Here is a 23,333-nt window from a genome sequence, read left to right as displayed (position 1 = left end):
TAAATGAAAAAATTTACTTTAATTTAACAAAAAATTTTTGAAAGGGTTCAGATTTTAACAGTCGTCCAAAAGGGCTGTTTTAAGGTTTAATATGGTGCATCAATGCAATTTATCAGCACAGATAATGTAGTAGCAGTTATTTTAACTTCTGTTTTCATTCATAGGCAATCGTCAATTTATTTACAAATTTGCTTGTACACTGTGTGTGGGGGGGGGGGGGATTGGACAGTTCTATATTTCCCGTTCTACTGCGCCGATTGACGAAATTCAGCTTGCGTTTTTCATGTCTCGAAAGCGTGACTCAAGATATACATTCGATTTGTATATATCGCATTGTTCTGGCATATGTATTTTGACACAAAATTGTACTTTTTCTGAAATAACACACCACAGTTTTTCAATAATTGGATTCTACGACTCAAATTATGTCAAACTGCTAAGTTTTGTAAAAATCGCATAAGGAGTTTTTAAAAAAAAAGTTCTCAAAGTTTCAGCTCCTCAGTGTTCATTGGATTTGATACATATTTATTAATATCTCTTTTTTATTAAATTTACTTGATTCCTTCTTCTCAGAATTCGAAATTTAGGTTTTTCAAAATATAATTTGCCCATATTTTATGATTTATTTTTTAAATTTGTACTTTAAAATAATTTTGATAAATTTTACGAAAAAAATAGGAATTATAACCTATAAATGTTTTACCACTATCTTAAAGTAGATGTATTTGTAAGCATACCTGCAAAAAAGTAAAGTTTTTTATTCAAAATTTCCTAGGATATATGTAAATTTATATATTGACGCGTTTAGAAATTGTCATATTTCTTACAAGCCAAATGTGGTTTACCCACATTGTTAAATTTATTTGAAATAATGAAAGATCACTTTTTTTCCCGCTCATTTACAGCGAAAAAAGGAAAGGAAAAAAGGAAAATATGTTGCTATAAATTACGAAATTCGCCAAGTGAATTATTGTTTGCCCAACCTGAAAAAATTGCAATTTTTAAATCTCTCCGTAAACTTCGCACAAATTTTACACAATTAAATATTTAGATATAACTTGATTAGTAGAATCGAAATATGGAAAACAATTGGCATGTCATTTCAGAAAATGTCCGATTTTGTGTCAAAATACCTATCTTAGAACAATGTTGTATATAAATCTAATATATGTCCGAAGTTGCTCCTTCGAGACATGAAAAAGGCAATTTGAATTTCGTCAATCAGCGCAGTAGAACGAGAGATTTAGATTTGTCTCACCCCCCCCCCTCTTTTTTGCGCAGTGTACTTATCTGTACACATGAGCATGGCTACATATAGGTAAATCTCTAGATTTAAAAAAATCTGGTACCTCAAGGTGAGGTAAAAGCTAACAGGTGGTGAATAAAACGGAAAAAAGCGTGTAAACTTAGAAATTTTACAGCTAAGTTGGCAGATAAGCCATGTTCAATAGAAAATTATCAGCACTGGAACAAAAACTTTCAACTCTAAGAACTTACCTTTTGTTGACTTAATAGCTAATCTCTACATATAATAAAAGAAAGAGTCTGTCTCTCTGTGTGTGTGTCTTTCGTTCGTGCTTGCGCGTAAGCTAATAGACCCATGGCTACGAAATTTGGTACATAGGTGCATCTAAACAAGAGCCAGTGCACCTCGAAGCGATTTTTTCGAAATTCGAATTCGAATTTTTTTTATTTTATGTTTTGTGACGAAATCGCGTCATTTTGAGACATAATGGGCTATAGGAAAGCAAGATTCTACTCTACACACTCCATTTTCACATCGCCATGAAACGTAGGCACTTAGCTATTTTATGAACTTAAAATAAATTTCGCGTTTCAATAAATCGATTAAATACGAATTTATTTAACAAAGGGAGCTTAACACCTTTTCAACGGGATTTTTTCTAAAAAAGTTTATTTTTAAAAATGTACAGTTTATTTTTCTTTGATTTTTGGACACGTTAAACCGCTTTTACAAAAAGACTTTTCCTTGCGACTGCTTTTACAAAAAGAATTTTGGAAAAATGATAATATTTTGTATTTTTAAAAAAAAATTTAAATGAAGCTTCCGAGTACACTTCTCACATCTCACATTTTTAAAAATTTGATTTTGGCAATAATTTTCCTGTCTTATTGTTGTTGATAGATTTTTGATAAAATCACATCATTTTGAATGGTTTCATTCTTTTAGAAAGATGGGTTTGGCAACAATGTTTCATCGTATTTCTTAGGTCACTATTTTCAAGAGATTGGCATATTTCATTGTCATTTATATATATATATATATATATATATATATATATATATATATATATATATAATGCATTTTTATTGATTTTTCCGAAGTTGTTCTGCAGAGTAAAATTCTGCGCGGAATTTTATGTTTTTTGAGTTGCTTTCATGTTATTTTTTTGCTTATTTCGCTGTTTTTAAGATATTGAAAACTTTTGAGTGATTGTTTTAGGAAACAAAATTCTTAACCCCCTTTATACCATTTGAGTTCTTAAGATTTTGCAAAGGGAAGTTGGTTAATTTATTTATTAGGATAATTAATATTTGTATTAAGGGATATTTCTTATTTCATTGTAATTTTGGTATACGTAATAACTTTTTTTTATGAAGTTGTTCAGCAGAGTAAAATTCTACGCAGTTTTTAAATTTAACGTTTGGTGTTCCCTTCAGCCATTTTCCCGGTACATTTAAAAGCCAGACGAAGACTGGCAGCGAATCTGCTAGTCTACAATAACTTGATGCTGAACTCAAATTCCAATAGGAGCAGCTACCTTGATTTTGTTTGTTTGTTTAGTTGATTATGATAAAGTACACTAGGGCTATATTCCCAAGAGGAGGAACACCTTCTTGGAGGACTTTCTAAAGGAACTGGCTCGTATATACATTACACATTATGAAAATTGGCATGTAACCAACCCATTCGCCTGGAATCGAACCCAAATCGGAACTCCCAGTGTTCAGCGACGTTACCGCTCGGTCGTTGCTTGGCCGCACATTCTTTGGAGCTTCGTTTATTCTTTAGATGATTAATTTAGGAAGACTCGTAAAAATAGTTGACAAGAATTTTAACTGATGGAAATATATATAAATATGTGTAGAAAATTAACTCATAAATAAATTTATTGCCTAAATTAAGACTTCAGTAATTTTTGCCTAAATTAAGACTTCAGTAATTTTTGCCTAAATTAAGACTTTGTAGGGTTTATATTTATTTTAACTAACATTTATTTTAAGTTTAAACTATCTTTCCTGTCAAGCCTTACTTTCCCCTGGAACTGCCAATGCCAGAATATGTAAATTTTGAGTAGAACGCGCAAGCATTCAAATTATCAGCGGAAGTATTCTGATTTAAATAGAAGGAAACGAGTTCGGTGAGATATTCTTACATAGCGAGCGCGGAGGTAGTTAGCGAGAATTGAAGAACCCCGCGTTGCGGCCTATGTGCTTGGCGGGAAGTAGTGGTAATCGTTCCAGTGAGCTTCAGGTCTGCTGAATTAGCAGCGGTATTGTAAAACGCGGTGAGTTAGTTATTTTACAGAGCCTCGTAGTTAGAATCTTGTCTTTACTTTCTTTTCAGGTTATTATTTTTATTTGACTGCCAAGTTGGCACAGTCTGTAAGCGTCAAGAGGACGCAATTGTAATTTATTACGTTGAATAAAAAGGGACTTAAACCCTTCACAAGGCTCTATCTTTTATACAAGTTTTCACAGTCACCTCTTGGTTGCGTGCAAGTTGGAGGCGCGCAACGTTATATTGGCGCCCGAACACTTATCGAACTGAAATGGCCGAAAACTGGATGGAAGCCGCTGGACAACACCAAGAAATGATAACTCAGTTAGAAGGATTTGGATACCTGGTCCAGACTTTGAGAGCATCAATCAAGCCAAACGTCTATTTCGACGGAAAAAATTCGGTGGCGGTATTTCTCGAAGGTCTAGAAAACCACTTTCAGCTCTACCCTGTGCCTGAAAGACAAAAAGTTGCCATCGCCACATCAGCACTAAGAGGACAGGCCGCGCTATGGTGGAAAAACATAGGAAAATTTCTTCTAGGTGAATTTGGAAGCCCGACGTATACATTTGAAAATTTCAAAAAATCGTTAGTAAAGGCCTTCCCCATAGTGAAAGATCGCGCACGGCTGGAAGCCGAACTATATAGTTTCTATCAACGGGATACAGCAGAATTGACGGACTTTATTTTACGAAAAATCAAGCTAACGGATATGCTGTATGAGAAAAAGCCCGATGCGGAGGTAATTGAAGTAATATTACCAAGATTGTTACCCGCTTTCCAAGACTACTTTGAAATTAGAAACCCAAGCACATTGCAGGAACGTTTCGAATTGGCGGTGAAGTTTCAAAATCGCAGAATAGCGGAAACAGCGAGAGGGGAAACATATTCTCAACATACCCGAAGGAAGGAGGAAACCAGAAATGGAAATCGCTCATATGGGGGAAAGAACTATCAAGCTAACACATCGAAACTCGAAGGTCAAGGCCCAAACAGAAAATTTGAAAATAAACATCCGCGTACCCAGAAGACACAGATTGAAAGGAAAGCTTTAAACGACTAGAGGGGCCTGTGAAAGGGAGGGTCCAGACCCCGGAAGTTTTAAAAAAAACCCTCAAATAGACATTTAAACACGGTCATCGTAAAAAACTCACAGCTACCAATTATACAAGTTCTGGTTGGCGATGTACCAGTAGAAGCCCTCATAGATACAGGAGCAGAAGGAAATTTTATGAGTGAAAAGTTCTTCAAAAAGAATTTTTATAGGATACGACTCTTTAAAACCAGAAATACGGAAATTATAGCAGCGCAAGGAAAAACATGTCACTGCATCGGGAAATTATCATTAAACTTACAGTAAAAGAGGAAAATCTCAAAGTATTAATTTTTGTGGTGAAAGACCTACAACACTCTCTTATTTTAGGTATGGACTTTTTAAGGGCCGCGAGGGCCAAATTAAATTTTCAAGATAGTTCCGTGGTGTTGGAGATGGATCAGAGTGTGGTGGAACCTGTGGAGACACCTGAAGTGGACCTTAGCCATCTGAATGACCAGGACAGTAAAGCAAAACAGCAAGTGGTGAGTAATTTTTCTCATTTGTTTTCAGAAAAACCAGGAAACTGCCAAATCGTGACTCATAACATTCAATTAAATGCCGAAAAACCTTGTAGGACTAAACCGTATCGTTATGATAAACAAAAAGACCTAATCATCGAAGAACATATTCAGGAGATGTTAAAGAATAAAATAATAACGCCCATAAATAGTGAGTACGCGTGTCCAGTCGTACTATGTAGGAAAAAGAACGAGTTTCCTCCTTCGGATAAAAGGGCTTAGAGGTTTGCTATTGATTACAGAAAACTAAATAGCATTACTAAATTTCCAGTTTACCCTTTGCCGGTTATAGACGAGATCATTAGACAGATCAAATCAACAAGATATATGTCTACTTTGGACTTAACGTCTGGCTACTATCAAATAGATATGAGACCCGAAGATATACACAAAACCGCGTTTATAACAAAATCGGGCACTTATGCATTTTTACACATGCCCTTTGGGTTGTGTGGGGCCCCATCAACATTCCAGAGAGCTATGGACATTCTTTTAAAGCCTGTCCTAGGAAAATCAACTTTAATTTATCTAGATGATATAATTATAACGAGTAGTACGATGGAACAACACCTTAATGACCTCGAACAAGTTTTTAAATTATTAAATGAGGCCGGTCTTACAATTAACGCCTCAAAATGCAAGTTCGCAACTAAAGAACTTAAATATCTCGGTTATAAAATTTCGCAAAAGGGTATAGAAACGCAAGATTCAAAAATAAAAGTTATTAAGAATTTCCCACCGCCCAACACCGCCAAGAAACTTTCGTCTTTCCTTGGATTATGTTCTTACTATCGATCTTTCATAAAAGATTTCGCTAATATTGTTGAACCACTCTTAGTAATCAAAAGAAAAAAGAGTAAATTTACGTGGACAGCGGAAGCTAACACAGCTTTTGAAAGATTAAAAGAAGCGCTTATTAATGCCCCTGTTTTAAAATTCCCTGAGGGGGACGAAAACCTGGAAATTGCAGCAGATGCGTCAGACTATGCGGTGGGTGCGGTTCTTATGCAAAATAACCATCCGCTGGCATTTTTTAGTAAAACATTGAATCAGACACAAAGGAATTATACAGCTACAGAAAGAGAAACATTAGCCGTATTAATGGCTGTACACAAATTTCGAGTTTATTTCGGCAAATCGCCAGTAACAGTCTTTTCGGATCATGCGGCTGTTGGTAGACTGTACTCGGGAAAAAACCTAACGCCCAGGTTAATAAGATGGGCTTTAAAACTCCAAGAATATAATATCACAATAAAATATAAACCGGGTAAGGAAAACAATGTAGCTGACGCACTTTCTCGTATAAAACTGGACGACGAAGGAAATGAACTTAAATGCGCTGTGTTGACTTCAAAAATTTTAGATTCTAGAGATACGGTTATTACTGAACTGAAAGCTGATCCTGAATTTGGAAATATCTATGCTTATTTGAAAGACCCCGAAAGCTTTGAGCATACAGATATCGATGCGATAAGAAATAGAGCAAAAAACTATGAAATAATAGATAATTTATTATTCTATACGAAAACAACAAACGAAAATCTTGAGTATAAGCCAGTCATCCCAGCCTCGCTTCGATTAAGCATTTTGAAGGAGTTGCACGAAGAAAAAACAGCGGGCCACCTCGGGGTCAGAAAGACTATAAAAAGGGTACGCGAGGCGGTATATTTCCCGCAATTATACAAAATAGTAACGGCGTATGTCAGGTCCTGCAATCAATGTCAGTTAATAAATGATATTAATTACAGCCCGGCCGGGTATTTAAATAGCATTCGCGCTACATTTCCGAATGAAATTTTAGGCATAGATGTCCTTGGTCCCTTCCCCCAGAGCGAGTTAAATAAAAATCGTTTTCTTTTAGTAATAGTAGATCATTTTTCAAAATGGATAGAAATTGTTCCACTTAAACGCGCGTCAGCCAAAACAGTCGCAGATGCATTCTTACACAGATACATTTTAAAATACGGTGCACCGATAAAAATCATTAGCGATAACGGAAAACAATTCATTAGTCAAATATTTGAAAACATATGCAATGGACTTGGCATACGCCATATCAAAATGGTTCCGTATAGACCACAGGCTAACATAGCAGAAAGAGTTAATAAAAACATTGTAAAAATAATTCGCAGTTACGTTAGCACACATCACAAGCGCTGGGATGGCTACATAAATGAATTAGCTTATGCTTTAAGAACGGCACATCATGATACTACGGGAAAAACTCCAGCAGAATTATTTTTAGGCAGAAAGTTAATTACGCCTTTAGATAAATTATTCTTTGTGCAACAAAGAGAGCAGGAGTTTAAACAACAAGATGTGCAAAAGTTGATTGATCAGGCGCTTAAAACCTCGGATACGGCAAGAAATAGGCAGAAACTTTATTATGATAGAAAACGCCGCGAAGCAGATTTTAAAGTTGGGGATAAAGTATTGAAGCGGAAATTTTCTTTATCAAGTGCCCCAGACAATTTTATGGCAAAGCTAGCTCCAAGGTTTGAAGGCCCCTATGTAATTCAGGAAATCAAAGGGGTAGTATTATATCTTAAGAACGACAGAGGGGGAAATCTGTAAAGCAAGTCCCGACCAGGTGAAAAAATACTATAATCCAAATGATTTTGAAATCCTTAAAAGTTTCTTGCAGGACTCAAGTCTAAACGAAGTAGAAGAATCAGAGACTACAACAACTATTCCACCACCCAAGAAACAGAGAACTGAAGAGAGACCTAGCACTTCTACAACCCGGACGTCGGTATCAGAAAGGAAAAATGATTTTCAAACTCCGGCGTTTAAGAAAAACAAAAATACAGATAAACCGGGTAAAGAAACCGTGGTAAAGAGAAAAACACCACCTACAAAGGATAGCAGGAGAAATTACACATCAAGGAGAACGCGCACACGGCCATAGAGTCAGGTGCCAGCAAGGCCGCCGTTCCGGAAACTGAAACGCCAGCAGGAGGCACAAAAATACGAGGAACAGAAGAAATTCAAGAAGGACTCCACACCGGAGGACGTCAAGACCAGCCGTCCCAGGCAGAAACGGAAAGGCCAACAACCAGACGATTACTCCGTCAAGAGGCCAGCATGTAGAGGACGCAAAAGAAAAAGCAACGTGGACGACACTCGGAGATCAATAAGGAGAAGATTGACATCCATGAAACCTCTAACTTGGGATCAATTTTGCCAAAAACGGATGACGGAGTTTCAAGCATCGAAAACTCAAAGATAAGTTAAAACCTTCTATAATTTTTTTTTCTCTTTTGTTCCGAAATGTTATGCATAAGTACGAAGTTCTATCTTTTGACGAAAGTCAATATGTCTCGGTTGAGACTTAGTTTTGTTTTACTTTATTTAGCTAAGGCAAAAGTATTATTTTCTTTAAGTGTAAAAGCTAAAAACAAGCATTTTCTGTTGGTCGAAAGACTAATTCTGTTATGTTAAAGCCAAAATTTGGCCGAAGATAAAAATAACTTCGTATTCTTGTACTAATAAGAATTTTAGTTTCAGTGCCGCCAGCTTGGCGAAGAATGAGTAAAGTAAAAATTTATTTTCTCTTATTCATTTTATGGTAAATTGTAAAAAGCATATGTATTAAAATTTTGTAAATGTACGTAAATCCTTGAAGGTTATGTAAAAGTAGAATTTAGTCTAGAAGCATAAAATTGTAGATGCTAAAAGTGAATGCTTAAAAGCAATGAAGTCAAAATTTAAGTAGTAAATTGTAGATAAAGTCATGCTTTAGAGCGAAAGCCTGCATATTTAAAGATGAATGAGGGGGAAGTTAGAATGAATGTGTTTTGTAGGGTTCTCCACCTACATTTGAATTTTTAAGACTACTAAAGTAGCTCATTGAGTTGTAGAATGTCGAGTAAGGTGTGTCTATTTGGTCGTTGAATTCTAACAAATCATGGTGGTTAGGGGAAGTGTTGTAAGACTAAAACACGAATATTCCCGTTTGACACCACACACGGTGGAGAGCCAGGGTAAAGTTAAATTAATGCTTGAAAAATTGAATGAATGTGAAGTAAGCAATAACTAAGAAAAACGAATCGTTTAAAAACAAAAATTTATTGTGTCAAGAAAGTGTAAATTATAATGTATGTAGAAAGATACTGATACTTATTCCTTCCAGATGCTGGAAGGAAAGACCAAGATTGATTGATGAAGTCCAGGAAAAGTTGCTGTAAGAAGAAAGCTTTGTAACGAGCAACAGAATTTTAGTATAATTGTTACATAAGATTTTTTTTTTTTTTTTTTTTTTTTTTTTTGTGTAAACGAGGTTCTCGCCAGTTAGTTCAGAATTAGATAAACTTACAACAGGTCGTTTGTAGGACCTGCTTCCAAGTTTTCCAAATTCTGGCAGCGGCAAATGTAGGGTTTATATTTATTTTAACTAACATTTATTTTAAGTTTAAACTATCTTTCCTGTCAAGCCTTACTTTCCCCTGGAACTGCCAATGCCAGAATATGTAAATTTTGAGTAGAACGCGCAAGCATTCAAATTATCAGCGGAAGTATTCTGATTTAAATAGAAGGAAACGAGTTCGGTGAGATATTCTTACATAGCGATCGCGGAGGTAGTTAGCGAGAATTGAAGAACCCCGCGTTGCGGCCTATGTGCTTGGCGGGAAGTAGTGGTAATCGTTCCAGTGAGCTTCAAGTCTGCTGAATTAGCAGCGGTATTGTAAAACGCGGTGAGTTAGTTATTTTAGAGAGCCTCGTAGTTAGAATCTTGTCTTTACTTTCTTTTCAGGTTATTATTTTTATTTGACTGCCAAGTTGGCACAGTCTGTAAGCGTCAAGAGGACGCAATTGTAATTTATTACGTTGAATAAAAAGGGACTTAAACCCTTCACAAGGCTCTATCTTTTATACAAGTTTTCACAGTCACCTCTTGGTTGCGTGCAAGTTGCAGGCGCGCAACGTTATAACTTAAATAATTTTAAATTGGAAAGAAATTTTAATTTTAACGTCCAAAGGGGCATTAACTCAGAAGGGCTCTCAGTCTCGAAACGGCATTTTGCGTCGAATCACTATAAACGGCTGTATCACATTTCAAATTGTTGACACCAAATATTAGCGCCCTGTGTTATATTTAAAGAAATTAAATAATGAAAACCTACAGGAATGTATGTTTGTTTCTCACATAGTGAAAACACAACGATATCTAGAACCATCAAATTTTGAAAAACGTAGACCTCCATCTTAATATGGGCACCTGAAAGATCGAATCTTGAATTCCGAATTTGTTTTATAATATATTTCATATTTTTTAAACTTTAACGAATTTTTGATTAAGTATCTGAACGATTTCAAAGCGAGCAGTGGCAACACATTATACGAAAGAAAATATTTTTATCTTCAGGGCGCGAGACTGTATATCGGGAATTCTTCTGCTTTTAAATACTTTTAACCCGAGGAACTTTAGCCCGAATGCTCTCGAAACGTTTGTGTATGTGGAAAAAAATAAAAAAAAACGCCCCTTCGGACATAATATAAAATTTGAAAGCTGTCAGAATTTTTCTTTTCATTTTAAACATTACCTATAACAGCTAAATAATATTTCTGTTTCAGACTCAGACGACTCACTGTAGATGATTTTGATAGATGTGCGCCGGCATATTTGGAGATTCCATTCAGGAATTACTTCCTTGGCGCTGCAGGAAGGAGAATTACGTATCAGGAAAATATAAAAGCCTACAGAAGGTAAGAGTTTGATCGTATGTTTTGTAGCACACTATTCAGTTATTTCACTGTATATAGATTTAATCAGTTATTTCCACTGTTATCCATAACCTTACCTGCATTAACTCTGTAGAGTCATTAGGTTATTTTAAAGCAGGAGACGTGAAAAATATGTAATGCCCTTTGCGGGGCTCGAACCCTGTACCTCTCGAATACACGTTGAGTATGTTTCCAATTATATTACGAAATCATCCGAAAAGGGGAAGAAAATATCTTATATACTCCTTTATATATCCCCAATCGCAAATCCTGGTGATGACGAATTATCGTCTACCACCTTTTTTTAGTTCGGGCGCCAGAATCATTTCGGTCTTTCGCTGATGCAGGAGACGTTAAAAATATGTAATGCCTCCGCAGGGTTTTGAACCCTGAACCTCTCGAATGAGCGTCAAGTGTGCTTCCAATTACGCGTACGGAAATCAGGGAGAAAATACCTTTTAAGTCCATGATTTTATCACTATAAATCATAATATATAACGAAAAAATTCTTTTCACTACTTACGAAAAGGTTGCCTCTCATAGGTCGTGGTGTCCCTCCCTACACCTCGAATCGCTTATTTAAAATTTCGACTTATGAAAATAAGTGAAAATGTATGAATGATGCGAAAGTGTATAATTATTAACTTATGAAAGCGTATAATAATGAAAAGTGTGAATTATGAAAGTGTATAATTATTAACTTATGAAAGATTATAATGTTTTTGGTTAAATTTACAGTGGGAATTCAACCAGAATTATATTTTAGGAAGATGTTATTTATTACTCTTTTAATTCTCCTTAAAGGGTAAAGATTTTACCTAAAATATTGCGTGATGTATCGAGGAATGAAGTGACCACAACCGTGCTTGGATTAGATGTCGATTTCCCAATTGGTATTTCTCCAGTCGCTCAGCAAAAATTCGCTCATCCAGAAGGAGAGGTGGCAACGGCAGCGGGTATGTATTGCTGTAAATTTACAAAAATGTTTTCCTTTATTTTGTGGTTGCAACATTTCATTAGTTTGGAAATAATGTATTTTCTTTTTTTGTACTTTTGAGTTAATGCAGCCTTTATTTATTGATTGATTAATTTTTGCTTATCTTATTTCATTGTAAATATTCATAATTATAAAATTACTTTGTTATGTACATATTTCTTTCCTGTTCTTGTATTTTAAGTTAAACTGCATACATTGCCTCTCCCCCCCCAAAAAAAAGTTGCACAGTTCTTTATTTCCCAATTTACTGGGCAGATTGATGAAATTTAACTTGTGTTTTTAATGTCCCGACATATCGAATTAGGATGTATATTAGATTTATATATATCACAGGTCTGACTTATGTCGGCTCTCCAATCAATGACAATAATTACTTAGTTTATTGGCTGCATATTCGCTTTTTAATAATTCCATTTTAAGTATGCTAATAAGTACATTCATTTAAATAGAATTATAGCCGTATTTTTTCAAAAGAGATAATATATTCCATCATCTAATAGAAAATAAATTTCTCTAAGAGAGATATTGTGACACAAAACCAGACATTTTTGAGATAACTTAATGAGTTTTCCCCTATATTTCCATTTATGCGTAAATAAGCAATTTCATAAAATTTGATGAGAAACTTAACCAGGAATTCTAAAATTGTCTTGGAGCACTTTTTTCAGTCTGCGCCACAAATAACTCCCTTGGCGATATTGTTATTTTATTGTAACTTATTTTCCTTTCCCTTTCACTGTGCACGAGCGGAAAAAAAAAAAAGGTGTAACGTTCATACATTCAGATAATTTTATCAAATTGCGTATATCACATTTAGCGTTTTTATTGCTTATAACAAACATGTCAAATTTCAAAAAGGTCCAATATATAAATTCACATATGGCTTTGGAAATTTGTAATAAAATACTCTAATTTTTTGCAGCTATGTCTACACATACATCTACTTTAAAATTGTGGTAAAAATGCGATAGCTTATGCAATAAATACATGCTTTAAGCACTAAATTTTTAAAAAAGTGTTTTGAAAATTTATAAAAATTACTAAAAAAACACAAATTTTATACACAAATCAAAAAAATAGCTGCGATTTTTATTCGGATTGTATCTAAATTTCGAATTGTAAAAAAAAGGTATCACGTAATAAAAAATTTGATGTGTACACCACATGACTTCCTTGTACGGAATATTAAATTATACGCATTTTTTCTTGCATTTCGTTTAAACTTATTGGATTTCATTATATCTACTTCGCCGACAGCGCATAAACCACAATAGAATATGTGCATTCTTTAAAATTCACTCTATTTGTTTACCATAGCGAAACTCTGGCGCTGTTCACTTAACAGTATTACATTTCGTTCATATTATAACTCAGAATCCACAAACTTTGTATCATTTAAAGAATTATCTAATCGTTGTCACATGCTCTATTCAAGTACTATAATAAAGCTAGAACGATGTATAAAAGAAATTAAGCAAACAAAACAAAAAAGAAACAGTTTTTTACAGACGATTGAGTATTTCTCATTCAATTAATTCGGGTCTCACTTCGCGACAAGGCAAAAATACATAAAATCTCAAAATATCTTTACTAAAAATTACTAATTATTAAAAATGAAGTTATTAAAAATTAAGTAAATCTTAAACACTTATTTCCACAAAAAAATTCTAGAAAGTATTAAGCATGATTTAAATCGCAATAATAAATGAAGGCGTTTATTTTTGTTGTTTCGAAGCTGCGTTTCTCTAGATTGGCAACAAATTCACTACTCAGCTGTTTCAAATGTAAACAAGCAATGGGCGCCATCAAAATAGGCTTAGCGGCACTTAAACAACTTTTAAATTCTTGATAATTCTAAAACTATTGCATACATATTTACTAAAGGCATAAACCCCTTAACCGCAAGATAAAAACAACATAATTCAATCATTTTTAAAGAAAAACATGTACAATTTACAAACATATAAGAGTAAAGAAACTGAGATCACGGAGCCGGGTAACAGAGTGGATATATTTATAAATATATTTATATACGTTTGGCGCGGCCGATTGAAACCAAAATACGAGGTGCACATCTACATGTTATAGCAGTCCTATATACAAAATTTCAAAGTTATGAGGCTACTCGTTTTTAAGTTATGCGAGATACGTACGTACATACGTTCGTACAGACGCCACGAAAAATTCTCTTCAGAATTCATTTTAAAGCAGTTTTTTAGGAGGAAAAATGTCTTTTATTCTGTCCTTACGTACAGATATCTCGCAAGAACATAGTTAAATTGCATTCGAAAGCGGTCAAAGTGTATATTTTCGTTGAAATATGCTGCCTGAAGTTTTTCGCGATTACAATACTTCCTTTTTACTTCGTACAAGGAAGTAAAAAGAAATATTAATAAACATATACCAGATTCAATTAACACGGAAGAGCTAAAATTTTGAAAGCTAATTTTTTAAAAACTACTCGTGTGAATTTTTGCAAATCTTAGCAGTAATTTGAGTCGTAGTATCGACATATGGAAAAGAATCGGTATATCCTTTCAGAAAAAAGCCCGATTTTGTGTCGGAATACCTATGTTACAGCAGTTGCAATATATAAATCTAACATGCACCTAAGTCACGCGTTCGAGACATGAAAAATGCAAGTTAAATTTCGTCAACAGGCCCAGTAAAACTGAAAGTATAGGAACTGTGCCTTTTTTTTTTTTTTTTTTTTTTGTTTTTGTTTGTTTATATACATTTATGTATTTAATTAGAAAATGTCTTCTTGCAAATTTCCTGATATTTATTATTATAATGAATATAGTTTATTATATTAATATAACAAACCTAATCTAAGCTCTACTGTTCACAGTTGCACTTTTACGATAGGTTAGTCTTCCTTCCTTGCAATTTCATTGCAACTAATTTTGATTATGTTAAAATTTTCACGGAACCACAGTATTTAAGCAGCTTTTTAGTGTTCGTACTAGAATTTATCTTTTAATTTCTTTAATTTTTCAGCACAATGCGCAACGTTTTTTACCACATAGGTCTTTTATCGTTTGTTCTTTCAACTTTACTTTAAATTATATATATATATATATATGTGTGTGTGTGTGTGTATGTATGTCTCTCCGTTTCTCAGTAGTACTCGTATTTCTACTAGTTCGATGAATGTTGGTTGAATTTTACATATTTATGGGGAAATTTGGATGTCATTATCTGTATAATAAAATGTCTGTACTACTTACAAATAACTTACGTGTTTATTAGTAAGTAGTTTAATATAATAATTTTATAAACTACCTAATAAAAACCCCAGTGTGGAATTTTATATAACTAACTTCTGAAATTTTGCAAGTCACTTTAGAAATGACAATAGAATCTAAGCTATATAGCCTTTTTAAATATGCTTGGTGTAATGATAAAATATGCTACAAAGCTTGTGATATTTGTTGAAATATTCTAAAACTAGCAGCTACGCTGCCAGCCTTTGTCTGGCTTTTAAATGCACCGCTGAAGGGAATACCAAACGTTACATCTAAACTGCGCAGAATTTTACTCTGCAGAACAACTTCATCAAAAAATAAATAAACAAATAAATATATAAATAAAAAGTATTACATATAACAAAATTATATGAAATAATCAATACCCCTTAATACAAATATTAATTATCCTAATAAATAAATTAACCAAATTCCGGTTGCCTTTCTCTCAACAAACGTCCAGTATCCAAGAGAAACATTAAATTTAAAAACTGCACAGAATTATCGCCCTCATTTTCTCAAGTGGCAACAGTGTTGATTTTCAACAATCAGTAGTCCAGTATACAACTGAATAAAAAACTGTTGCCAAAACCACATTTCTAAAAGAATGAAACTAATCAAAATGATGCGATAAAATCAAAAAATAAAATAAAAAATAATCTGATTCGAATTTTGAAAAAATCGCCTCGAGGTGTACTGGCTCTTGTCTAGATGCACCTATATACCAAATTTCGTAGCCTAAATTCGTCTATTAACTTATGCGCAGCACGAACGAAAGACACACAGACTCTTTCTTTTATTATATGTAGAGATTATTTCAGTAGCAGGCGCAGGCAAAGTAGATAGTACCATTACCCCTGTAAAAACGTTATGCTACTACCTTACAAACAACTTTGTAAGTTTCAGAAACCCTCTTTGGTAGGTTTTCAATCATTCTCATCCGATTGTACCAGAAAGCGTTTAGATTCTGCTTCCCGTCCTTAAGCCTTGCGATACATCCGTAGAAACTAGGAAGTCTGCGGTTACTTTGGCATCCATTCGAAAGTGAGTTCCAGATTGTTTGAAAAGTTTTAGCTTTGTACCTGTGAATGGAAGTTCAATTTTTTATACCTTTCGATTCGAGAGAAGACGACCTTATAATTTTTGAGAAATGAAATCTGCAATATTTATTATTACTTTGAGGATTTTATTTTCAGCACAACTGCATTTTATTTTTTCCTTCCACATCTGTACTAAATTTATTTATTTATTTATCACCACTGAGCAGGATTCTGATCTAAGGTGTATACCAAACAGAATATTGCCTGCTCAGCGGGAGATCATGTACAATCCAGCAACCGCCGCCACCACCAGGTACAGGTACACCACTGAGCAGGCCCCCGACCTAAGGTAAGACCAAACGGAGTGATGCCTAGAACATCAAAACTGGCTGGCCATCAGGAGCTGGCTGGCAGTCACACGGGCATTTATTATGCAAAATTCAATTATTAGTATCAGTGCTACTTTTGTTCATAGACATATGATGATTTTCATAACACTTGCGGAATATGAGACAAGGTATAATTGAGTCTGCTCTGCAAGATGTAACATACATACGAGTATTAAGGCCGCTGTTGATATAGTTCATGTGCACTATAAAATGTGTATTTGTTCAGAGTTCCTGATGCATTGTTCATTGGTTCGTTTAGAAGAAGAGGTCATTACATGTTATATTATACTATGCGAGAGTTCTAAGTAAAGCATAAGTTCCATGACGCATACATAAGTTCCATGACATAATGCAGAAGATACAATTCTGAATACTTAATACATTCTACACTCAGAATACATTCTACGTACATAATACATAATACAATATACATAATACATTATACAGAATATACAATACAGAAGATAGAATTCTAGATTAATTCAAATAGATACACAAGTAAACAGGGTTAACAAGTAACAAGTAAAGTACAAGTAATAAGTACAAGTAATAAGTACAAGTAACAGGTAAAGTACAAGTAACAAGTAAAGTACAAGTAACAAGTAAACAGGTGTAAGATGCACATCAGTTGAGAGGTGAACATGAAGCCGGAATACATATGAATAAAAACAGATAGACATAAAGCCATATACATATAGTTAAGAGCAGAAAAACATAAATCTATATACAATTAATTTAGTATTAGCAGTTTCTTAGTGAAAAGTACACATAAGTCACAGTAAATAACATAAATTGTGGAAAAGCTATGTACACTAAGTAGATAAAGGTATATGATATACACGACATTTGATAAAAAGAAGTGCTAATAAAAATTCGGATTAAACTGTTAGGTACAATACATTACTTACATAATACAATAAATACAGTAATACACAAATACAAGTACGATTCTAGAGAATACTTAATACATTCTACATCATACATTCTAATTCTGTTCTATCTGGCTCTCTGGGTTCCTGTTTGTATGAAGGACACAATTTAGAATTTGCTGGATGTCGATAATCAAACTCTAATGCAATTATGACAGTTGGGCTGTGCGGTGCAATTGCTGTTAGTATGCTCCTGAGTTCCTGCACAATTTACGCACACTAGAGTATTCTGGCAAAATTTACTGGTATGTCCAAGATCCTCGCAGTTAATGCACCTAATGATCCTATGGTATTTCCTGAATGGGCAGGAATAGAATCCTATAAAAATACGTCTACTGATGCCACGTTTTTGAGAGTTCTCTTTATCTAGACTAATGACCCAATTATTTTTGGCGTCCGAGCGATGCAACAGTGTACAGCTAAGGCACCTTCTTGATTCGATGGGGGGATGCATCTCTAGTGCTGTTATAAGATCCTGCGTGCTTACTTCCGCTGGAACGCCGAAACGTATTATGAATTCTCTTTGTGGTCTTGGTTCTCTGATTTTTATTGCATTATTGCATTTTTAAGTGTTGTGTCAGATTTAACGATTCTTTAAGCTTGTTCAAGTGTTCCTTGGTATGACAACGTATAAGTAATTCCCAGGTTCTTGTGGGGCGAATTTGCTGGATAGGGATACCCAGTTTTGTTAGGGTGATCTTCGAAGCCAACTGATGTTCCAATGCAGACGGAGTGATGGTGGAGTCAGTAGGAGCTATCAAGAGTATATAATCTGTGAGTTTCTGCAGGAGCTGCAAGCGTTTCTTTTTCTTTTGCACCAGGGTGATGAAGGGGGGTCATCTTCTGAACGTTGCACAACCTTGGAGTAAGAGAGCTTGATTTCTGGCATAGGAGTTGTAGGCTTTAATTCTAAAATCTGGAGACTCTTTAATCGTAAAATCTCGAGAAACATCTAATTGAACACGATCACTAAAAGTCATGTCATCAGGAACCGAAGCTTGCAGCATTTGACCATGAATGAGAGGCAAAGAAGTCTGAACACCATCACTGGCAACAGAAATACTAGTCCAATCTGTGTTAATCAAAGCATCCGTTGACCCAGGCACTAAATAATTATCCACATGAGACTCCAAGGTCTGCGGACATTCACTTAAAACTGAGATAAAAGACCAGTCAGTATTTACTTAAATATCTTTAGTTTCAGGAACATATGTCATCCTCTCCTTATATCATCCGACAGCGTTTGAAAGGCATTAATCTTATTTTCATGTTTCTGCATCGAGTTCACCTAATTCCTTCAAAAGTGTAATATGGTTGCTCTGGTGCGCTGTTGAGTCCTGCTGAAATTTTATTAGAATTTCTTTCTTCTTGAAGGACTTACATAACGAACGTAAGTTTCTGATATCAGATTTTCGTAATTTTAAAGTCCTTACTTTTACTCAATTTAGTAAGAAGTACTTCAGCAAACGGAGAATCACCTTCCATTCCAATTAAATCAATAAATCCAAGTGTTCTACTAAAGTACTCTATATGTAATACAATGTTTACATATAATGTCAACGCTCTAATCAAGATACTAGGTGATAAAAACTCTACAGACCACTACAAATGCTATTATTTAAGCTTAGTTAATTGATATGCTAAAAAGATCAAGTTCTATGGCCAATAACATGAGATAATGAATGAATTAAAAGTGTTACTATGTGTTAGGAAAGGGGTGGAAAATAGCCACACGGCAATCCATGTGTCAAAATCATAATTCTATTAATAATTATTAATTTACAATTTAGCTAGGTATTAAGTATAGCTATTAAGTATAGCTACGCTACAAAGTACCAAATCTATTGATTATAACACTATTATTAAAACTTTTCTGAATAACAAGGAGTTGAACCTTAAAGCAAATGCAAAAAACACTTAAGCAATGTATTTAAATGTTATTGAAGAAGAAAAGAAAGTTTACTGTAGAATGGCAACAGAGATAGATATTTATGGAAAATGAAACTGAGTAGAAAAGTGGTCTAGTTTAGTGTAACTTATTTATAACAGAAATTATATTGAATATTATGAAAACAATATATATACCATAATGAATATAAAAATAAAATATTGTAAACTCAATAAATACAATTTTGAATATTTATTAATTCTATAAATAATAACAAATATAACTAAATTATTCAATTTACAATACACAAAGTTAATGTTATTTTCAATGTAATCAAAGTAAACAAACGTCTCTAAGATACTAAGTTGCCGGTTATGCTGAGGACAAGCCCTGACGAAGTAAATCCTTTTGTAGTCAAATGGCCCAAGAGTTTCAAGGTATCCACTAGGATTTTGTACAAATGAATTTACTCTTTGAATTGCCTGAAATTTAACTTTCAATTCAGCTTAAACGGCTGACTTGAGTTTAGAAGATAATCATAGAATTTCGCCGACTATTCCATAATGACTTGTCGCACAGACCCGTGAGTAGTCTCAAAATGCTTGCCGAACCGACGGGCTTTCGAATGATGTATTTTTTGTCTAAGTAACTAGGTTATTTCCGCACTTAAAAAATTTTCATCGAAGAGCAATAAACTCGCCCGCATCAATTGCAAATACATTAGATACATTTACGAACCAGGGTAACCAGCCGCCACCACCAGGGTAGGGCTGTACCATCTAAACCAAATATTCGAAACTGAAATAAGGTGATGTACCATTTATTTACCATCTACTTACCTTCTGCAGCTTAACCGGTATAGTGGTGAGCGTCGCTAAGTACCGTGCCGGAGAAGGCATAGATGTTTGTAAATGTATAGTTTCCGTGCGGCATGGGGGCATTCTAAATATGCAGAGAGCCTAAAGCCTTCTCAAGAGATTGATGGTAGGGGAAGAATAGCAGACCCTCGGAGCCATCTCATCGGGATGCTGTCCATCGAAATTGGGGGCGGAACGGAGCTCAATCTAACCGAGACATGCATGGCTCTCTAGGCTGTTGCCAGGAGTAATCATGCGTTACTTGCCACGTGGAATTTCCTGCGCTTGAGCTAACTATAGGTATGACAAGTGAGCATTATTCAACAACAGTAACAAAAACAACTTATTTTCTAGAGATAAAGAATATAAGTCGACTAATATGCAACAATGTTTCAAATATCTCTCTTTAAATATATATACAATTTAAAAAACTTGCATTATTTACTTAAATGTTACTGCTTTAAGAACAAAGTAGAATTTCCAGATGTGTAGATATTGTTGCGCAGATTTATAACGAAATAAATCATTTTTATTTGTATCAAGAATAAAACATGTTTTTGTTTGTTTTTAGTTTACTAAAAATTAGAAAAATATTTATTTTTATCTAATGCCGGACACTTAACTATTCAGCATTGGCCACCACTCCAAAGGCCAGAAGTGGTGTCTATTTTATTGTGCAGGCACATAACATGCCACCGTTACGTCTTATGATGTGACGGGCAGTTACATCTATGTCTTCTCCGGGATTCGAACCCGGTCGTTTCGGTATCGCAGTAGGTGCCCCTAACCACTATACCGTCTGTGTGGCAATTTGAAAAAGAAATTTACCTAGTTTACACCTATACATCCATTTCATATTAGTACTTTTTTAGTGTTTCTTGAGAAAGGAAATATATTCCTAACCATATAATAGAGGAAATATTTCAAGAAATGATAAAGTTTATTAACTAAAACATGATAAAATATATCTAACCAATGCAAAATGTGTAATTCCTTATCCTTCCGCAATCAAGATTAGACTGGTAGCTGCTTAATATATACCATTATCTTTACATCTACTTAATTGTATGTCATGAACATTACCGATGATGTCTAGAAAGAGAAACAAAATAAAAGAAATGTAGCTTTTTTTTTTCGCCGATTCTCGTTACTCTTTGTCTGTAAGAATCTATTTCATTTAATAGTTCTTTGTAAGCATATACTTTAAGCCACCCTTACGTGATCTGAATTTATGTTTTTCGTTGGTATATCGTGAGTGGTATTTTAAGTGAATCATAGAGTAAATGAAAGCATAATGTGCAATAAATGGACTATCCGCAGTGAGATGGAACAATATTTTATTATCCTTCATTCACAAGCTACCTTTGTATATTTATAATATCATAAATAAAGGTGTTTCAAAGAGATTGTAAGACAAAATATCTTTTCAGCTTCGCGTCAGCTACAGTTTAAGGAATAAATAAATGAAAAGAGGCATACATCCTATGTCGATATTGTTCAGGTGATAGATTTTAGCATAATTATATCGAATTTAAATAAAAAAAAAGAAAGCCTGGAAGCTTCCAGATTTTATATTACGCCCAAAATGGCGTTTATTTTAAACATTTTATGTTACCTTTCTTCATTCTTCATTTAATATCATGTTCTTTGCACTTAAAACACAAACACACACACACACAAAAAAAAAAAAAAAAAAAATTCAACAGCAAAACAGTATATCTTTAGAATTTTCAATACCCATTCTGGTACGCTGGAGATAAAAATGCTATATTTTCCGTACAATTTTGCCATTGCTTGCTTTCAAATCCTTGAGTTTGTTATCGAAAATTCGTTAAAGTTTTACAAAATTTTAAACACCTAATAAAACAAACTCGAAATTCGGCCTTCCAAGTGCTCATGTTCGGTTGGAAAACTAGTTATTCAAAATTTGATGACTCTATGTACCGTTGTTTCCTCACACTGCGAGAAACATTCATGCAGATTCTTCATTATTTGGTTTCTTCAAATATTATACATGGCGATAATATTTGGTGGCAACAGTTGGAAAAATGAATCGACGCAAAATGTCGTTTTGAAATTAATTAAATATTTATGTGGCCTTCTCGGCTAACTCCCTTTAGGCTAATAACAAGGCCCTTAAAAAACGATTTTTAGAGGAGACATGAAAAAAGTGAAAAGATTCGTGGGATTAGAAATTGACCTAGATAAGTTTAGTTGCAAATTTTGAATATACTACTGACCTAGATAAGTTTAGTTGCAAATTTTGAATTTGCTACTGAAGAGAAGCAAAGAAAGCCACACGTGTTAATTATTTCAAATGCAATTTCTGAAGAAAGACATTTTTCATTAGAAACTGAATCAATCAGAAATCAATTAGAAATCAGTCATCAGATTTGAACTATTTCAAATTTGCGTTAATAGAAATTCTTAGGTTTGAAATTTGGTGTTTCATGAAATTAAATAAACTTTTCAAATCATGTAGATGTAGACGCCATTTTAATTACCACGAAATTTTTCCTCTTCCCTTTGAAAGATATTTCAGTCTAAGGTAAGCTTTCTTGTTGGAACTTTGCAGATGGCCTCAAAAAAAAATTAAATTTTTTAGCCTTTTACTAAATTTTACCACGTTTTTAAAATTATCGCAAGAAAGCTAACCTTATTTGATTTATTTCTATAAACAGAATAATGAGCAAAGTCCGTTTGTTCTTGTCGTATATACATGTATATACATGCAGCCATTTGTACCATCCTGTACAGACTCCTCACAGCATTAATAAACACTTATTGATTGGTTTACTTGATTATACAAAACATTATGGCATGCGAGGCCTAAGGGCAGAGATGCCTTCGTGGAGAACTTTCTGAAGGAAACTGGCTGGTATACACGTTACACATGGGTAAAACTATTAAAACGCCCATGCAGTTAAACCGTTTACAAGATTCGAGTCTCGAGCTGAACTACCAGTGTTCAGCGACTTTACCGCTCGACCGCTGGTGCGCCAAAACACTTATTGAAGATCACTGTTAGCAAAAGCGGTAACTAGTGCTTTAAAATAAAGGAATCTCTGTAAAATTTATACTTGTTATCAAATCGCGAATTAGATACACAGAAAAATTACATTGT

At 34.2% G+C, this 23,333-nt stretch overlaps 1 protein-coding gene across 1 annotated transcript in view; it reads left to right on the top strand.

Moving 5' to 3' along the window:
- Positions 1-23,333, top strand: part of LOC118196675 (uncharacterized) — a 99,538-nt gene that overhangs the window by 36,022 nt on the left and 40,183 nt on the right. The window contains exons 3-4 of the mRNA XM_085812499.1: positions 10,712-10,843; positions 11,666-11,817. Coding sequence (XP_085668625.1) covers positions 10,712-10,843; positions 11,666-11,817 — 284 coding nt within the window. The remainder of the gene's footprint in view (positions 1-10,711; positions 10,844-11,665; positions 11,818-23,333) is intronic.

The sequence above is a fragment of the Stegodyphus dumicola genome, chromosome 3 (genome assembly GCF_044657685.1).
Source record: "Stegodyphus dumicola isolate Sdum_Otavi_A_Nest chromosome 3, ASM4465768v1".
In the NCBI taxonomy this organism is placed as follows: domain Eukaryota; kingdom Metazoa; phylum Arthropoda; class Arachnida; order Araneae; family Eresidae; genus Stegodyphus; species Stegodyphus dumicola.
This window is presented reverse-complemented; position numbering and strand designations above follow the sequence as displayed.